Source organism: Haliotis asinina, chromosome 4 (assembly GCF_037392515.1).
Source record: "Haliotis asinina isolate JCU_RB_2024 chromosome 4, JCU_Hal_asi_v2, whole genome shotgun sequence".
Taxonomy (NCBI): Eukaryota; Metazoa; Mollusca; class Gastropoda; order Lepetellida; family Haliotidae; genus Haliotis; species Haliotis asinina.
The window spans coordinates 41,152,314-41,171,263 of record NC_090283.1 but is presented as its reverse complement, the minus strand read 5'-3'; the positions used below and the strand labels follow the sequence as shown (position 1 = coordinate 41,171,263).

Genomic DNA, 18,950 nt, shown 5'->3' with positions numbered 1-18,950 from the left:
TTTGGTGTGTTTCTCCTATTTACTTTGGAGTTAGTTTGAGTCATTTACGTTTATCTGATTTTAAGTTAGAGTGCTGTTCCTTGGGGGGAGTTTAACTCAAATGGACTTTAAATGCGTTGTTCATTGGTCTCCAGGGCCCATGCGTTGATGAACCATCGATGTTTCAGACTAGGGGAACATAAACAAACATCGATGTCTAACATCAACCCATGCACCCTCGTGACCAGTGAACATGTACCCATGAAGGGACCCTTGAACCTCCAGGTTTGAGTCTGTCTTCTGCAACCTATGTCTGTTGAAGGCGACTAATGGGGTCGGGTAGTCAGACTTAATAACCTGGTATCCCATTTGAGCAGATCGATACTGAAGATGGTGATCACTGGAGTGTCTGATCCAGACAAGATAATTTATGCATTACCAACATATAGCTGGATTATTACGGTGTGCGGCGTTAAACAATCATCAAACAAACAAAGCTTATATAGGGAATCGACATCAAGACTTCGCTGTGATGAACTACAGGTTTGACTACTGTGCTATGTCGTTGTCCCAAAAATGAACTCAAAACATAGGTAACAGGAATTCATTATATTTCAGTTAACTCGTGACAAGAATTAAGTTACAAATCTAGGTTAGATTATCTGTATACATGTGAAACTTGTGATCAAGTCCATACTCACTTGCTAAATTGTGTAATTTTATACAGGAGCTTTAGTAAATAAGTGATTTCATCGATGACCACGGACGGCTGGCAGTACTCTTTGACAGTAGCGATGAATATGTGGAGGGTGTGTTGTGTAAAGCAATCATTCTGTGGACGATCCGATATTATTTCGCAGACAATAGTAAAGAACGTCTCAACACAGTACATATCATAAGTCGCAGTCACAGTTATATCTAACAGTGGCAGAAGTCTTTTCTTTATTTCAGAATATGCCAGTTTTGGTCACAAACACGTGTTAATTCTAAACACATCCGGCGAATTAGACCGTGACACTGGTGTAAAGTTAAATCATTATTTAACTTTCGTGTGAAACGATTTCTAAAATATGTGACCCCTGAAGGTCCCGGGGTAGAATAGGTAGAATAGGCCTTCAGCAACACATGCTTGCCATACAAGGCAACTATGCTTGTCTTAAGAGGCGGCTAACGGGATCGGGTGGTCAGGCACGCTGACTTGGTTGACACATGTCATCGGTTCCCATTTGTGCAGATCGATGCTCATTTTGTTGATCACTGGATTGTCTGGTTCAGACTCGATTATTTACAGACCGAAGCCACATAGTTGGAATATTGCTGAGTGCGGCGTAAAACTAAACAGACTCACTCACTCACTCACTAAAATATGTAATAGCATTTAGTTTGTTAGAATAATTTTATCGAATCGGAAAATTTGGTATTTTATTAGTAAGTACATATAGAAAACACAGTTGACGTTAAATCTGGTTGAATTGAATGTACTGGAATCTGAACACAATTGAAATGTCCGCTGTGGTGCTCACGTCATCCGCTCCATCCCTAAATCTTAGCTACAACATACGGTAGTTTGAAAATCAAGGCAGCTTTGTGGAAATTTGCCCAGGGTCTAATTGAATGCTCTTGTATACTCCCACATAATTTAGTAATTTGTTTCACACAAGTTTACTGCTTATAACTGGTGATTCGTTTAACATTTCGCGTACGTTTTGTTTCATGTTTCACGTTACGCTTTCATTTTTACAAGCGCCGATGGTATTTACATGTATCTCCTTGTATACACGCAGTCAGCACATGCTGATAGCGGACGGAACATGCTCAAGAACATAAGTAAGGACACACAAGAATAGAAACAGATTTCCTTCAAAGTTTTGTTTTCGGTTTGGTAGATATCGTTCCGATCTTTTGACATTCTTTGTGTAAGATATGAAAGTTTGCAGGAGGTTTTTCATCTGAAATTATTTTGAGCCCACTACCCGACTGAAACAACAAAACGGTTTTTTTGGTATTTCCTAGAACAAATGCTGTAGATCACTCTCAGAGGAGATATCGATATTGCATCTTGTCTGTCTGAGAATGATACGTTGTCTAATAGTAATAATGACGTTTTATGTGAACGTATTTGGCAATATATCAAATCACTTCACCCGTCAACGTTGACCAGGTGCCATTTTTGTCTCAAATGAAGGGAGATAACGCTCCTAAAGAAAGTCCCGTCTCGTAGCCAATCGTTTAGCTCGGTCACTTGTTCCGCTGTGCCGGAAACACACGATTTATCCATGATAGAGAGGTGATTTGAGGAGCATGTTTTCTACGGGTCATTTTCTTTCAGAATGGCTTCAAGCAGCACGGCGGTGCCGCGAAAGGGTCAGAAGTATGGTAAACTCAAAAGGAAGTGTGTGAAGAAGAATGCCCTGTTCGTGGACGGTGAGTTCCCCCCGTCTGGGTCATCGCTGTTCTACAGCCGTCCTGCGCCAGCAGACATAGTCTGGAAGAGGCCAAAGGTAAATAACATACATAATGAAGCTAATTAACAGACTGGCGCCAGTATGGAGATCATATCGTTTGGATGATCCCAATCATGTACTAACTGTACTAAACCAGACCAAGGAGGCTGCCAGCCAACATATACTGGCCTCATTGGTCTCTTTAAATTACATTGCGAACTCAACGTTTTAATGACTGAATTTAGTTTTAAGCCGTACGGGCCATTTATATGACGGCGGCGTGTAAATAATCGAGTCTGGCCAGATACTCCAATGATAACTTCATGAGCATCGCAAATGAGACTACGATGACACGTGTCAAGTTGTTTCTTAATTTTCTGTCCGCTAACTCTGATTGCAGCCTTTATGACCCAGGACTGTGTTTTCTGTTGGTTTTTAAGATCGGCATTCTGCTTTTGCAGAGGGAATCCATATTTTGCTTTTGAGTAGTATTCGGGATTCAGGAGTGAACACATGTGACAAAAAAGTTCGGAAATTACGATAATGTGTTTTAAAGAGAATGGAAAAGGCGTTACGTTCTTGTAGCAAGTACTTTGCAAAATTGTTTAAACGAAACAGGAGCTGCTGATTCTGTGTTCGAGTCCCATGTTACATCTGATAATGGTTCATATGTGGTAATCATCGGCGAGGTTGCCCAGGCTTTAAATGGTGATGACCTATGGGTTGTGTTATTGACAACTAAGCTTGAGTATGGTTAGCAACCTTGCTTTCAAAGCTGCCGATGCTTTTGTGAATCATTTATGTACACGCGTAGTTGGCATCGTCGCTATATAGTAGAAATGACGCTGATGCAACGTCAAACTCACTCGCTCACTCACTCACTCACTCACTCACTCACGCACTCACTCACTCCAGTATATCAATTGTCGTACCTCATAGTTTGACCCGTGAAGATCTGGATTAGAATTGATCCATGCTTGTCTTAAAAGGCGACTAAGGGGATCAGGTGGTTAGGCTCACTGACTTGGTTGACACATGTCATCGTATCCCAATTTATCCCAGTTGCGTAGATCGATGCTCACGCTGTGATCACTGGTTTTTCTGATCCAGATTCGATTATTTACAGACCGCCGCCGTATAGCTGGAATATTGCTGATTGCGGCGTAAAAGGAAAACTCAAAAACTCATCTCGTACTTAACTCCTACAAAAAGCCGATGTCACTGAAATACCGTGAAAATTTTACTCAAGTCCACGTTGGTCATTAATTATGACAACAACAATTATGCCGTTTGTTGTTAAACGCAAGTCATAACAATTCCCCACAGTGGCTCCTGCAACAACTACTCCATCAAAAACGCCTGCTAACACGACGCCGTACACCTCCTGCCAGGTACGTGCTCAAGGTAGAGCCCTACCGGTTAGTGTTGTGGACCTCCCAGTGTGTTTTCTCCTCATGTCTAATTCCCGGTCAGACATCCACCTAAACACTTATTTCCGCCTCCAAATTAAACCTGACTGGCGTAAATCAGGTGAGAAGACGGAGACCGCTAATGGAAGAAGGCTAGCGTCACGCTACTGGCACTGAATTTCAGACTAACTGGGGTGATCGAGTGGAGTCAGTGTTGACTCGGGATGCTCGGCAAGGGATTTAATCAAAGCAAACTACATTTTTTTTGTGGAAGTACTGTTCGATTTGTTTTACCATTTTTCGCTGGCGGGATTAGCTGGCCAAACTGTATAAGGTGCCGCAATTCTCTCAACAAAGTTGCACCCTTTGGACCGGCCAGACACTTAAGATCGTGGGTTCCCTCCGTTACGTTTCCAGTGAGCGAGTCAGTTTAGTTTTACACCGCACCCAGCAATATATCAGCTATTTGGTGGCGGTCTGTAAATAATCGAGTCTGGACCAGACAATCCAGTGATCAACAGCATGAACATCGACTTACTCAATTGGGAACCGATGACATGTGTCAACGAAGTAATCAAGCTTGACCACCCGATCCCGTTACTAGCTTCTTACGACAAGCAGCTGTCTCTCTGGCAAGCATGTGGTGCTGAAGGTCTATTCTACCCCGCACCTTCACGGGTCGTTATGCTTCTTGGTGGTTCAGGGTTTCACAATAGACCTAGACGTTTAAGACCTAAAACCTTTCGGGCTTTCATCCTAAATTTGGCAAACACGCCAAGGAATTTGGAAAACGTGTAAAAGCGAATTTAAGCTCAAATCACACATCTCTTTCTTAAATGTTTGCATATGGAATTAACGAAAACTGCTTATCCCTACATATACTGTGAAGAGTGAGCGGCCTTGTAGAGCTGAAAGGGGCTCAGGATTAGTTGTTTCAGACAGCTAGGGTTTAAAATTAGATTGTATGCACTCGTTGTATACACTTGGGAAAGGTCGTGTCAGTTCGTTTTCGAGATATCGACAATATGGAAGCATCGACGCTAATGACCTGATTTAACCGTTCACCTAACTCGAACTTGTATGCATGTGTCCGTACATCTCTACGCAGGGACGTGTCGTATCAGATTGGATCTTGCTGTTAGTGGCTCAATCAACCTAGTGAGTGAGTTTAGTTTTACGCCTCACGCAGCAATATTCCAGCTATTTGACGGCGGTCCGTAAATAATCGAGTCTGGACCAGACAATCCAGTGATCAACAACATGAGCATCGATCTGCGCAAATGGTTACAATCGACATAACTCTACAAGTCCTGGATCTACATTTAGGGGAATGCGGTCCTGGATAATGCAACACTAAGGAGCTGGGAAAAGACATACAGCATAAATCTAAAAGATTTTGTCCAGCTGGTAAAAGATAGTCGAAGACAAAATTTAGTATCGGTTTAGAGAGAAATGTATTTTTATTGCCTTTCTCGTAATTCAAAGGTATGTTACATCTGGGTCACTGCGACCTGTTCGTAATCGCGTTCAAACACACACAAGGATCAACGACCATCAGGTATGATGACCAGAATCGGAATACCAAAGGACATTGTATTAAGGGTACGATACCGCGAATTGGAAATATCAAAGAGCCTTGCATTAGGGTACGACTCGCGAATACCAAAAACCCTTGAATTTGCCACTGGGATACGATGACGCGTATTGGGAATGCTAAAAACCTTTGAAGGTCCCATCGGGTTACAATGTCTCGATTCTGGGCACCAAAGACCCTTAACATCTGGGTACGATTAAGAGAAATCGAAAATATAATGGGTACGATGACTGGAATCGTGAATATCCTGTACCACCGGTACAGTGAAGCGACTCGGGAATCTGGAAGATTCCAGAAGTTCCCATCGGAGTAAGATGAAACCAATCGGGAATATGAAATACTTTTACTTTTTCTTTCGTAACCAAATCTTGTGGGCTTTAGCTAGGTACTATTGAAAGGGTGTGGTCGGTCATCTATAGTAAATGCCAAGTTGCAGTCTGATTCTCGCGACTTCGCCAAATGTAAGTTACCCGTTAGCGCGTCAAGATGGTGCCTGATGTGTGACTCCAAGCTGTTCTGGTTTTTTTTCAGGACATTGTGCCGGACCCCAAATTTTTCATGGACAAGGCAAGTGCTGATGACTTTTCTCAGGGTAGCCTAGGTAACTGCTGGTTCGTTGCAGCCTGTGCTTGCATCGCCGAAGATTCCACTCTTTGGAAAAAGGTAAAATTATTTGTTGTTTCGGTTATGCGTTTACCAATTCAGCAAACATCACCATCCAGTTCCGTTAATAGTTACTGAACACCACTTCCAACCCTGAAATACGTATTCATTACAGCAAGTTCACTGCTGGTGTAATTTGATTTTGAAGGGATGTAATGGATGTTTTCAATGCCACGCTCGTATTTTTAAATAATGGCCTCAATGGATTCTTGGCCAGGCGGACATGTGGCTGATAGGAATTGAACTATGAGCTCCAAAAGCAATCGGTGACTGACATCAAACAAGCTACATGTAACTTAGCCTAATCTAGCCATGGCTGAGTACCATCTAATGTTATTTCTAATTTAAGAAAATCAGCTGTATGTTTAGATAATTATGCGTAACCAACGGCATCGGTCCAATACGTACTATAACATATAAGATTATGTTTGATATACATGTAAATCAAATTATATAACGCCAATGACGTTTGTTTGCTTGTTAATAATTACAACCAAATTAATTAAAGTACCTTTGCGTTGGCCGTACCCTATTTCAACCATCACCAAACGGCATCTGCTAAGAGATATACTAAGTGTAGACTGAAAGATGGAGTATCTATCACGAATGTGCAGATACCGTTAGAATATATTCATTATTTCATTCATGTTGATGTGTTACGAACAACATGACAATAAGAACCGCATGTCATAGTTTTTAGGAGGTTTTTGGTCGTGTTTGTTTCAGGTGGTACCGGATTACAAGAGTCAGGAATGGGCGCCAGGAAACAAATACGCCGGTATCTTCCACTTCAAGTTCTGGCGCTGTGGACAGTGGGAGGACGTAGTGATAGATGACTACCTGCCCACGAGGTGTGAACAAAACCACCGAACTCTTCATCGGCCTAGACCGAAAGAAGTCTCTAATATGAAATTATTGATTTATATTTCAAACACAGAATATATAGTTTTCTTCATCCATTTTGGGTTCCTAACGCAGAAAACACCTTAATAGCATTTTTGTTGTTGTTGAGGACATTTTGATATTTTTTATGCTTATCTGTTTGAAACATTATATAGCATACTTGATAGAAGACGAATCAACGCATATCACCTGCCCTAAAAACTCGTGTTTTCACGTGTCCTTAAATACCAAATTTTACATTAATTGGATGATAGCTGTCGATAATGTTTATCATCGATCCGACAGAAAGGCCATAAGAACGCCAATATTAAGAGAAAATGCTCTTCATGCACACCAGCACCCCATCTTGACTGAATGTGTCTAAACAATTTTCTCAGGTAAAAATAGCAATGTTGCATAGATGTAATACAGACTTCTAACGCCCGTACCGTTCGTGAACGGAGAGCTTGGTGACTACGCATTGTGTTACATCGTCCACCGGTTAAGACGAGATGTCCTAATAATGTACCTTGTCAGTGTATGTCGCCATTCCAAATATATATATTTGATAAGCTGTTTACTCGTGTCTTTCAGACAGGGCAGGTTGATATTCATGCACTCCAAAACCAGGAACGAATTCTGGTCAGCTCTACTGGAAAAGGCCTATGCAAAGTAAGTTTTGGAACATGCAGCAGTGAATGTTTAACGTGGAAAATGTAAAAAGCCCCTTGAATTTTGTAGATAATTATTCATTTTTTAAGTGTATCATGTGTCAGTTATGTTGGGTACAGACTGCGTTGGATGTAATCGATCATGGCTGCAAATCATTTGGCACAACATAAATGGGACAGTTCCGTTATACATTGTGTTGTGATGATTTCGGATATGACCTCACAGAGCTAAATGATATTGTAAACCAGCTCACACGACCATAAGCATAGGTTTGTGCTTACATATATCTGTACGGTAACCCCGTGAAGGTCCCGGGGTAGAATAGGCCTTCAGCAACCCATGCTTGCCATAAAAGGCGACTCAGCTTGTCGTAAGAGGCGACTAACGGGATCGGGTGGTCAGGCTCGCTGACTTGGTTGGCACATGTCATCGGTTCCCAATTGCGCACATCGATGCTCATGTTGCTGATCACTGGATTGTCTGGTCCAGACTCGATTACTTACAGACCGCCGCCATATAGTTGGAATATTGCTGAGTGCGGCGTAAAACTAAACTCACTCACTCACTGTACGGTAAATATCAGATATCGAGAATACACAATGCTAGTATATTAATACTAATATATTTTTAAAAAAAGATTAAATGAATGAATGAATGAATGAATTGAAAAAAATAACGAATAAAAAAAAGAACACAAAAAAGCAATGTATTTCCGAAAGCGCTACATCTATCACACGGGCATATGCTCCGGTGATTGTGCAAAACGTTCATCGGTTTAAACCAACGTGGCTGCTGAGATTTATAAATGAAATGAAAAGATATATGCCTCCGTGTAAAGCGACCACGCCCTGTTGCAGGTTGTTCGGATCGTACGAAGCCCTGACCGCGGGGAAGGCAAGGGACGCCATGGTGGACATGACGGGCGGGGTCGGGGAGGGTTTGGACGTCAGTGATTACAGGTCGGAGGAGAAGCGGATGAAGCTGTTCGACATACTCCATAAGGCCATGGACCACAGGTCGCTTATGAGTGCATCGATAGTGGTGAGTACCGGACAACCCGATATTGTGGTCGCAGTGTGTGATGTAGTAGTGATGAACGGTATTAAATCAGCTTCTTGTGGGTGGGAGGTCAGAGTGAAGCAGGACTCAGGAAATTGTCAAGTATGTAATTATAGTGAGTGAGTGAGTGAGTATGGTTTAAGGTCGCTTTTAGCCATATTCCTGCAAAAATACGACGGCGGATGTCGGAAATGGACTTCACACATTGTACCCATGTTGGGCATGTTGTCTGACACTTTGGGTTGACACTTTCCGCGCCTTGTGAGCGAATGGGTCACATGTGCCTCCAGTTAGAATGACGGATATCCAACCAGAGTGATACGTATACATTCAGAATGGCGGATAATCCGTCGCAAATAATACGGACTTAACTCGAACATTTTGTCTGGACGTCGTCTGAGAAGGTGTTCTTCAATAATTTCCTCAGGTTCCCTATCTCCACTATGATACATTATCCGTACTTCTCTTTCCCCGAAATATAGATAATTAGGTTCGTCGCATAATCCGATCCATTTCGATAAATGGAAATGTGATCAGTGGATTGTCTCCTTGGCTGTAGAGTCGGTGGTAGTATAACATAAAGTAAAGTTTGATTTATCTGGTATCAAAACTTCAGAGCTGTCTTCTGACGTCCCACGCCGTGATTTTTCTACAGCGAATATTGTTGTAATACTGCTGAAAGAAACGTAAAATTAAATCCACTGACTCACAAAGGTATGACGTAAGCTGTGAAAATGACACATTGAGTTAACATGCACCTGACATAATAACAGAGCACCTGACACATAATAACAGAGCCATGAAATGAAACGTTTGAGCACAAGCTCTGAATCACATACTGGCCAATGTTTTTTACTTCACTGCCTTACTTCACTCAGGCGAAGTCGGCGGCGGAGATGGAGGTGAAACTCAGTATCGGCCTAGTGAAGGGTCACGCCTACAGCGTCACAGATGTCCGCAATGTCCACCTGAAAGGAACTGGACTCTTTAGTTTCTTTAACCGAGAGAAGATCCAGATGATCCGACTGAGGAACCCTTGGGGCGGCGTGGAGTGGCGGGGGCCATGGAGTGACGGGTAGGTGGTCATGAGGTATAATGATGACAGAGTGACCTCCCCTTTGTTTCCTTAACAGTTCACCGGAAGTACTCAGGGTTGATTTGTGCAACCACATTGAGGATATTATAAAACTGTAAACCAAAGAGGAATTGAGTGTGGCAGTTTAGGAGAATTGACATCGTGAATATTTGTTTAAGTTAAAATGATAAAATTCCAGCTATTTGCGGTCAGAAACATCGAGCTTTGTACTAGCTAAGATACATAGTGTTCACTAGCATGAACTTTGGACCCACTGATTCCTCATGCGTCGAAATATTGGAAACTAAAAGATAACAGCAGTCCTTCCCAGGCGCGTAGCAATGGTAATATTTTCATGTAAGCACAATAGGTTGCTAAGCTCTAGGTATTGAGGGCTTGCCTAAGTTTATATATATACTGTTCAGCCTTTCAAGCAACAACCATGTGTAAGTCCGGGGATTTCATTAAATAATAATAGCTACACCCCTGCTTTCGCTATACGAGTAGATCCGTAGACTTGACCAGCATATTACTGGGAAGATGAGGTGTCTTATGCAACATCCATGGCATGAATAGAACTGAAAGGTGAAATGAGAAATGTGAGAAGCTGTAAGCGGTGTTGCCACCCCACCCCTACGCAAAGCGCTCTTAAAATCACGACATATCTGGTGAGAATTGCTGTCGGACTACGGACACTTGCCACATGACTGATTGTTCACGCTCAAGCACTGTGTTCACATGACCCCTTGGTTTCAGGTCGGCGGAATGGCAGAAAGTCAGTGAGAAGGAAAAGAAAGACCTTGGACTAACATTCGACGAGAACGGAGAATTTTGGTAGATTTGTTTACTTTTCGAAAAGGATTTATTTGAAGTCTCAGACTCAAACTGTTTGAAGCACACAGGGCATCTCGTTTTCCCACACATAGGATCAATCTTCAACCGATTTTGATTAAGCATTTATATACAGAAATCATACCGTTTAAGCAAAGGCAGCTGGTCGTACAGATGCAAAAACAAGTTTAAGTTTCAAACGATTAGAAAATATATGTACAATATATTCTGACCCACCAGTTCGCCAGTTGTGAGTAAACTGTACCTTCTTTGATTGGCAATTTAGAAGTTGGGTAGATGAAGAATGTGGCTAATGTTTATGGATATGGAACTTTTTAGTCTCTTGTTAGACGTTTCGACATAGATTGTAATGTCGTTGTCAAGCATTCTGTAGGTAAACTATGTAAAAGTGAAGGCTCCAGATTTCTGACTGAAACAACCGGTATAATGAACAGCGGAACCAGAAACTGTTTTGTTTTTATCCAGCGCGTTTATCTCTTGTTCTGTCTCCAGTAAACGCTTTGATGGCTGATGACCATCTTATCCAGGGAGGTATATCAGCAATTGGTAGTTCCCACCTGGCACCGACTACATCATTTGGAGATGACTGTAACGACAACTTCGCCATATTAACGCCAATGAAAGTAAATTCAATTAAAAGTAATTCAATTCAAGTAATTTATGAATAATTCTGTTTTTTTCGGTTAGGATGTCGTTCGATGACTTCTGCAGATACTTCACTCAGATCGATATCTGCCACATGATCAACACCCGCTTCTTCACCCTCAAGAAGACATGGACCGCTACTGCAACCCGGGGGGAGTGGAAGAGACCGATGAGGGCGGGAGGGTGCGGCAACCACGCCTCCTTCCTGAAAAACCCACAGGTGAGACCGTCTTGGAATCAGCGCTCATGTCCAGCGGCGAGTTATGCACATTGTTATCGGGTGTGTTGCTCATTGTGCAACCGTTTCTGTTCATTCGCAATGTTACACTGCTTACACTGAGCATCGGTGTGCTCTATCATGACAGAATTCTGGAAACAACTGCAAGGTACTATAAGGATGAGAACATTGCTCTGGCGTACGGCAGCAAATTCTTCTGGGGCCTTTTTTAAGTATATAAGGTGATCATCTAACATTAAAACGCAAGTAAAAGGGAGACAGGTATTGTGTGGATTTGTTTTGCAAGTTTGATTATTGTTGCTGTGATATGAATATTACCATTACTGCCTTTATTACTATAACTATAGTCCCTGTATTGTATGGTTTCGTCCTGCCACCGTTAATCACCATATATGTGATCTTGGTTATCTTAGAGTACGATTGGTAGTTACATCATATTTCGTTTCTCTGATTCCGGTCTGAGTCCCGGGTAACTTTTAGTAGAAACCAATCCAGCGGGTAACTACATTTTCTTGTACCAATGAGTATGTGCTGATCACACAAAGCTACACTTCCCAGATAAGTCCTAATTATGTTGCTATTTGCCATGTTTGTATCAGATCGTGCCATCAATATCTTAAGAGGTGATTCGTATAGAACATCCATCACTTGTTTTATCAAAATGTAAATGACACACCCTATGCTAACTTCCACATATACAATTACATCATTGAATACTTCTTACGGCTCGTTAAATCTCGTTTAGTAATCCTTTCCTCTGAATTATGTCCTTTACAGTATATATTTGAAGTGTACCAGGACGAGGAGGAAGTGATGATCTCTCTGGAGCAGGAAGACAGGCGCTCGGTTAAATGCAAACAAAGGGGAGATAACTTCACCATCGGTGTCACGATAATGAAGGTTGGTCCTCATCGATATATTCCCCTTTTCAAGCAAGTGGTAAATGCATCACATACTCCATGGTACATTATCAGGCCAATATCAAAGTAGAATTTCTGACAGTTATGACCAAACAAACATCGAGCTTCATTCACATCCCTTCGTACTTCAGACTGACGTAAACCGCAAGTACCGAATGCACGACAAACTGGACCGTGTCCACGCCACTCCGTTCGTACAGGCAAGGAGCATCTTCAGCCGCTTCTCCCTCAATAAGGGCAGATACCTCCTTGTGCCCTCGACCTTTGACCCTGGGCAGGAGGGATCACACGTTCTTCGTATATTCACAGCTGGGGCAGTGAAACTCAAGTAAGTAGTACGTTATGAGTGGGTGAATGAGTTTAGTTTTACACCACTCTCGGCAGTATTCCCGCTATATGGCGGCGGTCTGGAAATAAACGAGTCTGGACCGGACGATCCAGTGATCAACAGTTTGAGCATCTATCTGCACAGTTTGGAATCAACGACATGTTTCAACCACCCGATCCCTTGAGCGGCCTCTTACGGCAACCATTTTTTCGCGGGTTCGGTTCTCAGTTATTTGAGATTTTCGCGGTATCGGACAGACACCGTCCTTGACACTTTTAGAATACCTTCACCGCGGTATTGCTTAGTCTACTATTACAGTAAATATAGTGGGGACACTGGAGGTAGTCATGACTAAAGTTGAACTGTAAATGACTGGTAACTTGTGTTCTTTTGTTTGTCCTCTGTTATCAGTGCCATTCGGTGGTTTTACATTATTTTTCATCTCGCTGTGCGCATGCGCAGAGCTTGTAAAAATAGACACTAGTCAGTTCCTGTTTGATCGTTTGTGTGTCGATACAGTAAATACACTGTCAATAAAAGCTTTTATGAAGATTATTTAAGTGTGACAACTATTCACTTACATCCATCTACTTACATCCATTTGCCCATGCGTTTCAATAATTGATGTGCAATTCTGGCTGCACCTGCATAAAAAATCTCGTGTTTTATTAGTAACTGTTGTGAGAAGGGGATGCACAGGAAGGACGGTGGTGGTGTGATGTGTTTGTACGAGAGCTTGTTCACATGAACAAGTAAGCTATTTATTTAACTCATGCCTGCCTTTGTTTCATAAATGAATTGAGACCACATGCATTCGTCATTAAACGATGTACTTGGTTTGATTCATATTTTCCCTAGAGTGTGTTTGCTCTATCGGTAAAGCATACAACCAAACCGGAAATATTTTTCACGCCCTGTGCATGTGCACAGCTCATCGAAAATTAATGTGAAACTAACGAATTCAACTCGCCCAAACTGTTGTTTCAGGGAGTTAACTCGTGATGAGCCGAAACCCCCTGGTTGTATGGGGACGCCAAAAGTAGCGGCCACGGCGGTAACCATCGTCAACGCTGACGGCCTCGTAAAGAAGAACGGTGATGACGGTAGGAATTCAGTGAAGTCTGGATCAGACAATCCAGTGATCAACAACATGAACATCCATGTACCTGAGATACCATGACATGTGTCAGCCACGTCAGCGAGCCTGACCCCCCGATTACATCAGTTGCCTCTTTCGCCCCTTACTAGCATGGGTACCTGAAAACCAATTGCATCCGGATCTTCATGGCTTTCCCGTGTACAGTAATGCATGCGTTCGCCAATGCAACAAATATTGAATTGGCACAAGAGAATTTTCTCCCGGATGGCGTAAATTCACGGCTTTCAACCCCCAACCACCTTTGGTGATCCAAGCCTCAAACAGAACCTCAGCACCCGCTATTTGCTCATAACAACCAACAAAGATGTTGACAATGTCGTTACAACAGTTGACTGTTAATCACACCATGCTGTGTTGTAGAGCTGCAGGCCTACTGCATCGTGAAGTGCGAGGGGAAGGTGTTCCAGACCACAACCTCCAGGAAGGCTCCCACAGCCACATGGGGCGACAGAGTGACGTTGTACAGGAAGAAACCACAGGAGGATATCGTCATTGAGGTCAGTCACAAACTCAACTGGAATAGATTAGACCGCTTTTCATGAACTGACACAACAAACACAGATACTGTCTACCAAATATCATATTTTGATACTACAACCGAACTACGTTAATCACCACATATAAAAAAATTCAGTGATGACCCTTAATTAAAGCACAGACTGGAGCTGATGATCCCAGCTGTGTACGCAGCAATGTGCTAAAGAACCACTGGCTGCAGCTGGCTAGCTCGTGGCGAGTAAAAATCCAGTGGGGCCAGTAAATTTGCAGATTGGACCGATGGCTTTTGAAATTTCATGAAATGATTTTATAAATATAACGCTCCCTCCTACTTGTTAGGTTAAAATACCTTTTAAGAAAGATAATGGTCTAATAAAAATGTTCATCATATTAGGAACTTAATGATAACTTATTTGAACATAAACGAAATATTTGAGACATATGTTTTCTTGTTTGTTTTTGATGGTATCTCACGTTTTAGTTTCTACATTCACATTCCGGGATAGTGTCTACGTTGCACTGCCTAAACTGGACACCATGACATGTTTGTCGAATTAACACATGCGATTTATAAAATTCGTGTAAGTAGTATAAACCCCATTGTTAATACTACTGTATATGTTTTTCCAGTTCTTGCTTTTGTAGTGGGTGTTAGTTGAAAAACATACGCTCTAAACTTCTGCGCATTTTATGCAAGATGGCAGTAATATCATGTAATATAGTTCCCGAGGTTTACACAACGACACATATTTAAAATACTGAACGAACTCTACAGTATTGTCTGACCCCAGGGAATGCATCGCGTACGTCCGTGCGTTATTTTATGAGGAATTGAAAATACATAAATCCGCGTCACAATTCGGTTTTTCTGTGTATTACTCATTGACATTTTTGCTGCGGACATATGAAAAAACGGATGTAATCTCGATCCTTAGGGGACGCTTTACTGGAATTTTCAGATGATTTTTGTAGTTTGACGACATATCCACATTTAGACGTCATACGGAATAATGTAAACATGATTGGAAGTCGCTAGAATGCACATATGCAAGTATCAGAAGGTTATCATACATGATCGTTACCCATAGGGATGATAGATCCTGTAGTAATGTTGCCAGTTATCTCAACGTGATACTCCATGTTTCAGATGTGGCAAGCGAACCTGGTGAAAGACACGCTAGTTGGGAGCGTGACCTTACCCATGTCACGTGCCAGCGAATACAAGGGAGGTAACCTAATCCGACGCTACGAGCTCAAGAGGGTGGAATCAGAGGGCAAGGAAGAAAGGGCGGGGTTCCTCTGGCTCAAAGTAAACCACACAACGAACATGTCGGACATATGAGAAGCCGTGAAAATGACAGCGATTGTGTGAACATCACAGTGTCACAGAAAGAACACTTTGGCCGGGTCACAGTCACCATAGCCTGCTGTCCAGAATAATCTCGTGAGAAAACATGAGAACACACTGACTGAGGTCTGACGGAGACCACTGAACATGGTCTAGGTTTAACATGGTCCAAGTTTAACCTGGTCTAAGTTTAACATGTTCTAAGCTTGCCCAGCTTTATCAAACCATTTAAAATCCATCTTTTCTAACGACACTGATCCACACAACAAAAGATGACCTGTCAACTTTGCTGCTATTTTATATATTTATTTCTTGAGAGTGTACATACATTTCTCATGTATACATGTAATTGATGCCAAATCTAATCCTATAAAAACGCTTTTATTATGTATCACACATATGCTCGATAATGCAATCGTGAAGGGGAAACCGTCTGCCAGAAGCCAACGTGCCGTTTCTCATGAGCGAGTGAGTGAGTGAGTTTATTTTTACGTAAGACCCTGGAATGTTTCAGCTATATGGCAGCGGTCTGTAATTGATTGAGTCCGGACCAGACAATCCAGTGATCGACAGTATCGATGTATGATGTTCCATGTGATCGATGCTGTTTGTCATGTCCCACCACTGTTTCCTTTTAGACCAAGTGCAGTCTAGTGGTTGAAACACACGCCTTGGACACGAGTTCAATTGCCCCCATTGTCACAATGAGTATTTCTGGTGTGCTCAAGGGGCGATGGGGTAGCCCAGTGCTTAAAGCGTTCGCTCGTCATGCCAAACACCCGGGTTCGATTCCCATTTCTGGTGTCCCCGTCGTGATATTGCTGGAATATTGCTAAAAGTGGTGTAAACCTAAACTCACTCACACTAGTGTTGCCCGTCATGATATTGCTGGAATATGGGTACAAGTGGCATAAAACAATACTCACTCATTCACATTTACAATGGAGGTTCCTCACTGTACATTGGCGTTGGTTGTATAAACCAAACATCATAAAACGTACCATCTGGTTCCCATGACCATACATGCTGTACATACAAGAGTTACGTCCCATGAGCATGTCAAGATCTGATTACGAGGACCTCGAATCTCACATTTGTGCCGATCATGGAAATGTTTCTGAATCAATTTACTGTGTATAATTTAATAAAAGCCATTCAAAAAGGCATGTCGGTAAATCACTAACATTGGCATGCTTCATAATTATGAGTGCCTGGTCACATCGCCAGGATCATTATGTTGTTGCACGTGAGAGAAGACCCTTTGAAGCTTCCATATATCAATGACCACGCGTCACAATTCCAGATGTGAGAAGTGATGCAAGTGTGTAATGAAGCTGTACCCCTAAACAACTACATTGTATTGTAGACTTGTGCGTTATCCCAGTAGACAGTAGACGAAAAGTGGTATGTGTTTTAGTACTTCAGCTTGGTAACCCTACGCCCAGCATGACATTTAACGTGTTTTAGAAGTTTTGTGATGTTCATATTTTGCTCAATGCCTAACAGGGTTCGGTGCCAAAGCAAAACTTCTGTGATAACAACGGATTGACTGCAATAAATTTTGTACTATTTTTGATCAACGGTTGTTATGTACGTTTTCAGTTTTCGTTAGGGGCGGAAGGGTAGCCTAGTGGTTGATGCCTTCGCACGTCACGACCAAGACCCGGGTTTGATTCCCCACATGCGTACGACGTGTGAAGCCCATTTGTGGTATCCCCCCAGGTGATGATGCGGGAATATTTCTAAAATTAAACTCACTCACTTTCCAGAGAAGATAACGCCCCGGTAATCTACACTTTAAAGAGGTTGTATGTCTGTGTGTTATCATGACAAGAACGTTGCTCGTGGTATCAATCACTGGTTTGACTGGTCCAGGAACGGGTCTTGTCACACCATCTGAGAGGGTGCGTGAGCGAATGAGTATGGTTTTACTCCTCTTCTACCAACATGTCAGCAATAATCACTTCGGGGAAACTACAGAAATGGGAATCGAACCCGGGTCTTCAGGGAACCAATGCTTGAGTGAGTTTTACGCCGCACTCAGCAATATTCCAGCTGTGTGGCGGCGGTCTCTTAATAATCGAGCCTGACCACCCGATCCCGTTAGTCGCCTCTTACGACAAGCATAGTCGCCGTTTGTGGCAAGCATGGGTTGCCAGAGGCATATTCTACTCCGGGACCTTCACTGATCGAACCAGTGCTTTAAACACTGGGCGACCCCACCAATGTAGTCGTCAGTCACATCGGCCGTGATCCAGGATTCCTGTTCGTGACCACCTCTATTCAGCCGAATAGCTCTTGGAGGTTACGGAAAGTGGCGAGTGGTGCCGAATGTCAAGATTCCAGCATTAATTAAGCATAAATTCCGAACGAACTAACATCGTTTAAATGTTCATTTCGAAGCTATTGATATATTGCTTTAACAATGTGCACGAAAACAGACAGGCAACAAATAAAACATGATCTTGCACCTGTACGTGTGGGTGAATGTACAGGCTGCTGATTACACAAGTGCCGCATGCACATCTCGACACGCTACAACGACCCCGTAACTCCGACTCACGCCTCGACCTTGAAACAACCCAGTGAAGATTATTTTCTTGGAGCCAAAGTTCACATGAGTCACGCAATGTACTTCAACTGACATGTTTGGACAACAGGGAGCGACGGCAACGACGGGGAGCAGTGGAGTGGTCTAGTGGTTAAACCGTTCACTCGTCACGTCAACGATCCGGGTTCGATTCCCCACATGGGTTCAATGTGTAAGGCCCATCTCTGGAGTCCACCTCCGTGATATTGCTGGAATGTGGCTAAGGAAAAGAAATAGATAATTGTGAATGAATAAAAAAATATGAAGAAATAAAAAGAGTGAACTACATCTATATAACAGTTTTCCATCGTCACTTCTCACGTAACATAGGGTCGGGTTAGCCTAGCGGTTAAAGCGTTCGCTTGTCACACCGAAGACCGGGATTCGATTCCCCATATGGGTTCAATGTGTGGAGCGCATTTCTGGTGTCCCCCGTATAGTGGTGTTGCTAAAACCGGCATAAGACCACACTTACGTGACACGTGGGATTACAGTTTCTCAGTAAAGCAGAGATTCCAGGATTCGAACCCACACTTAATCTGCCATCTAACCCACTCAGCCATGTCAGCTTCATTTCTCACGACTTCCAGAGATC

The 18,950-nt window shown here is 42.6% G+C and overlaps 1 protein-coding gene across 1 annotated transcript in view; it reads left to right on the top strand.

The window, feature by feature from the left end:
• The window catches only part of LOC137282494 (calpain-5-like), a 31,122-nt gene extending 13,777 nt beyond the window's left edge, over nucleotides 1-17,345 (top strand). The window contains exons 2-14 of the mRNA XM_067814246.1: nucleotides 2,309-2,480; nucleotides 5,958-6,089; nucleotides 6,816-6,940; nucleotides 7,566-7,643; nucleotides 8,501-8,684; nucleotides 9,581-9,777; nucleotides 10,534-10,611; nucleotides 11,317-11,494; nucleotides 12,290-12,412; nucleotides 12,564-12,760; nucleotides 13,748-13,863; nucleotides 14,280-14,416; nucleotides 15,565-17,345. Coding sequence (XP_067670347.1) covers nucleotides 2,310-2,480; nucleotides 5,958-6,089; nucleotides 6,816-6,940; nucleotides 7,566-7,643; nucleotides 8,501-8,684; nucleotides 9,581-9,777; nucleotides 10,534-10,611; nucleotides 11,317-11,494; nucleotides 12,290-12,412; nucleotides 12,564-12,760; nucleotides 13,748-13,863; nucleotides 14,280-14,416; nucleotides 15,565-15,759 — 1,911 coding nt within the window. The 5' untranslated portion in view covers nucleotide 2,309 and the 3' untranslated portion in view covers nucleotides 15,760-17,345. The remainder of the gene's footprint in view (nucleotides 1-2,308; nucleotides 2,481-5,957; nucleotides 6,090-6,815; nucleotides 6,941-7,565; nucleotides 7,644-8,500; nucleotides 8,685-9,580; nucleotides 9,778-10,533; nucleotides 10,612-11,316; nucleotides 11,495-12,289; nucleotides 12,413-12,563; nucleotides 12,761-13,747; nucleotides 13,864-14,279; nucleotides 14,417-15,564) is intronic.
• The last annotated feature ends 1,605 nt before the right edge of the window (nucleotides 17,346-18,950 follow it).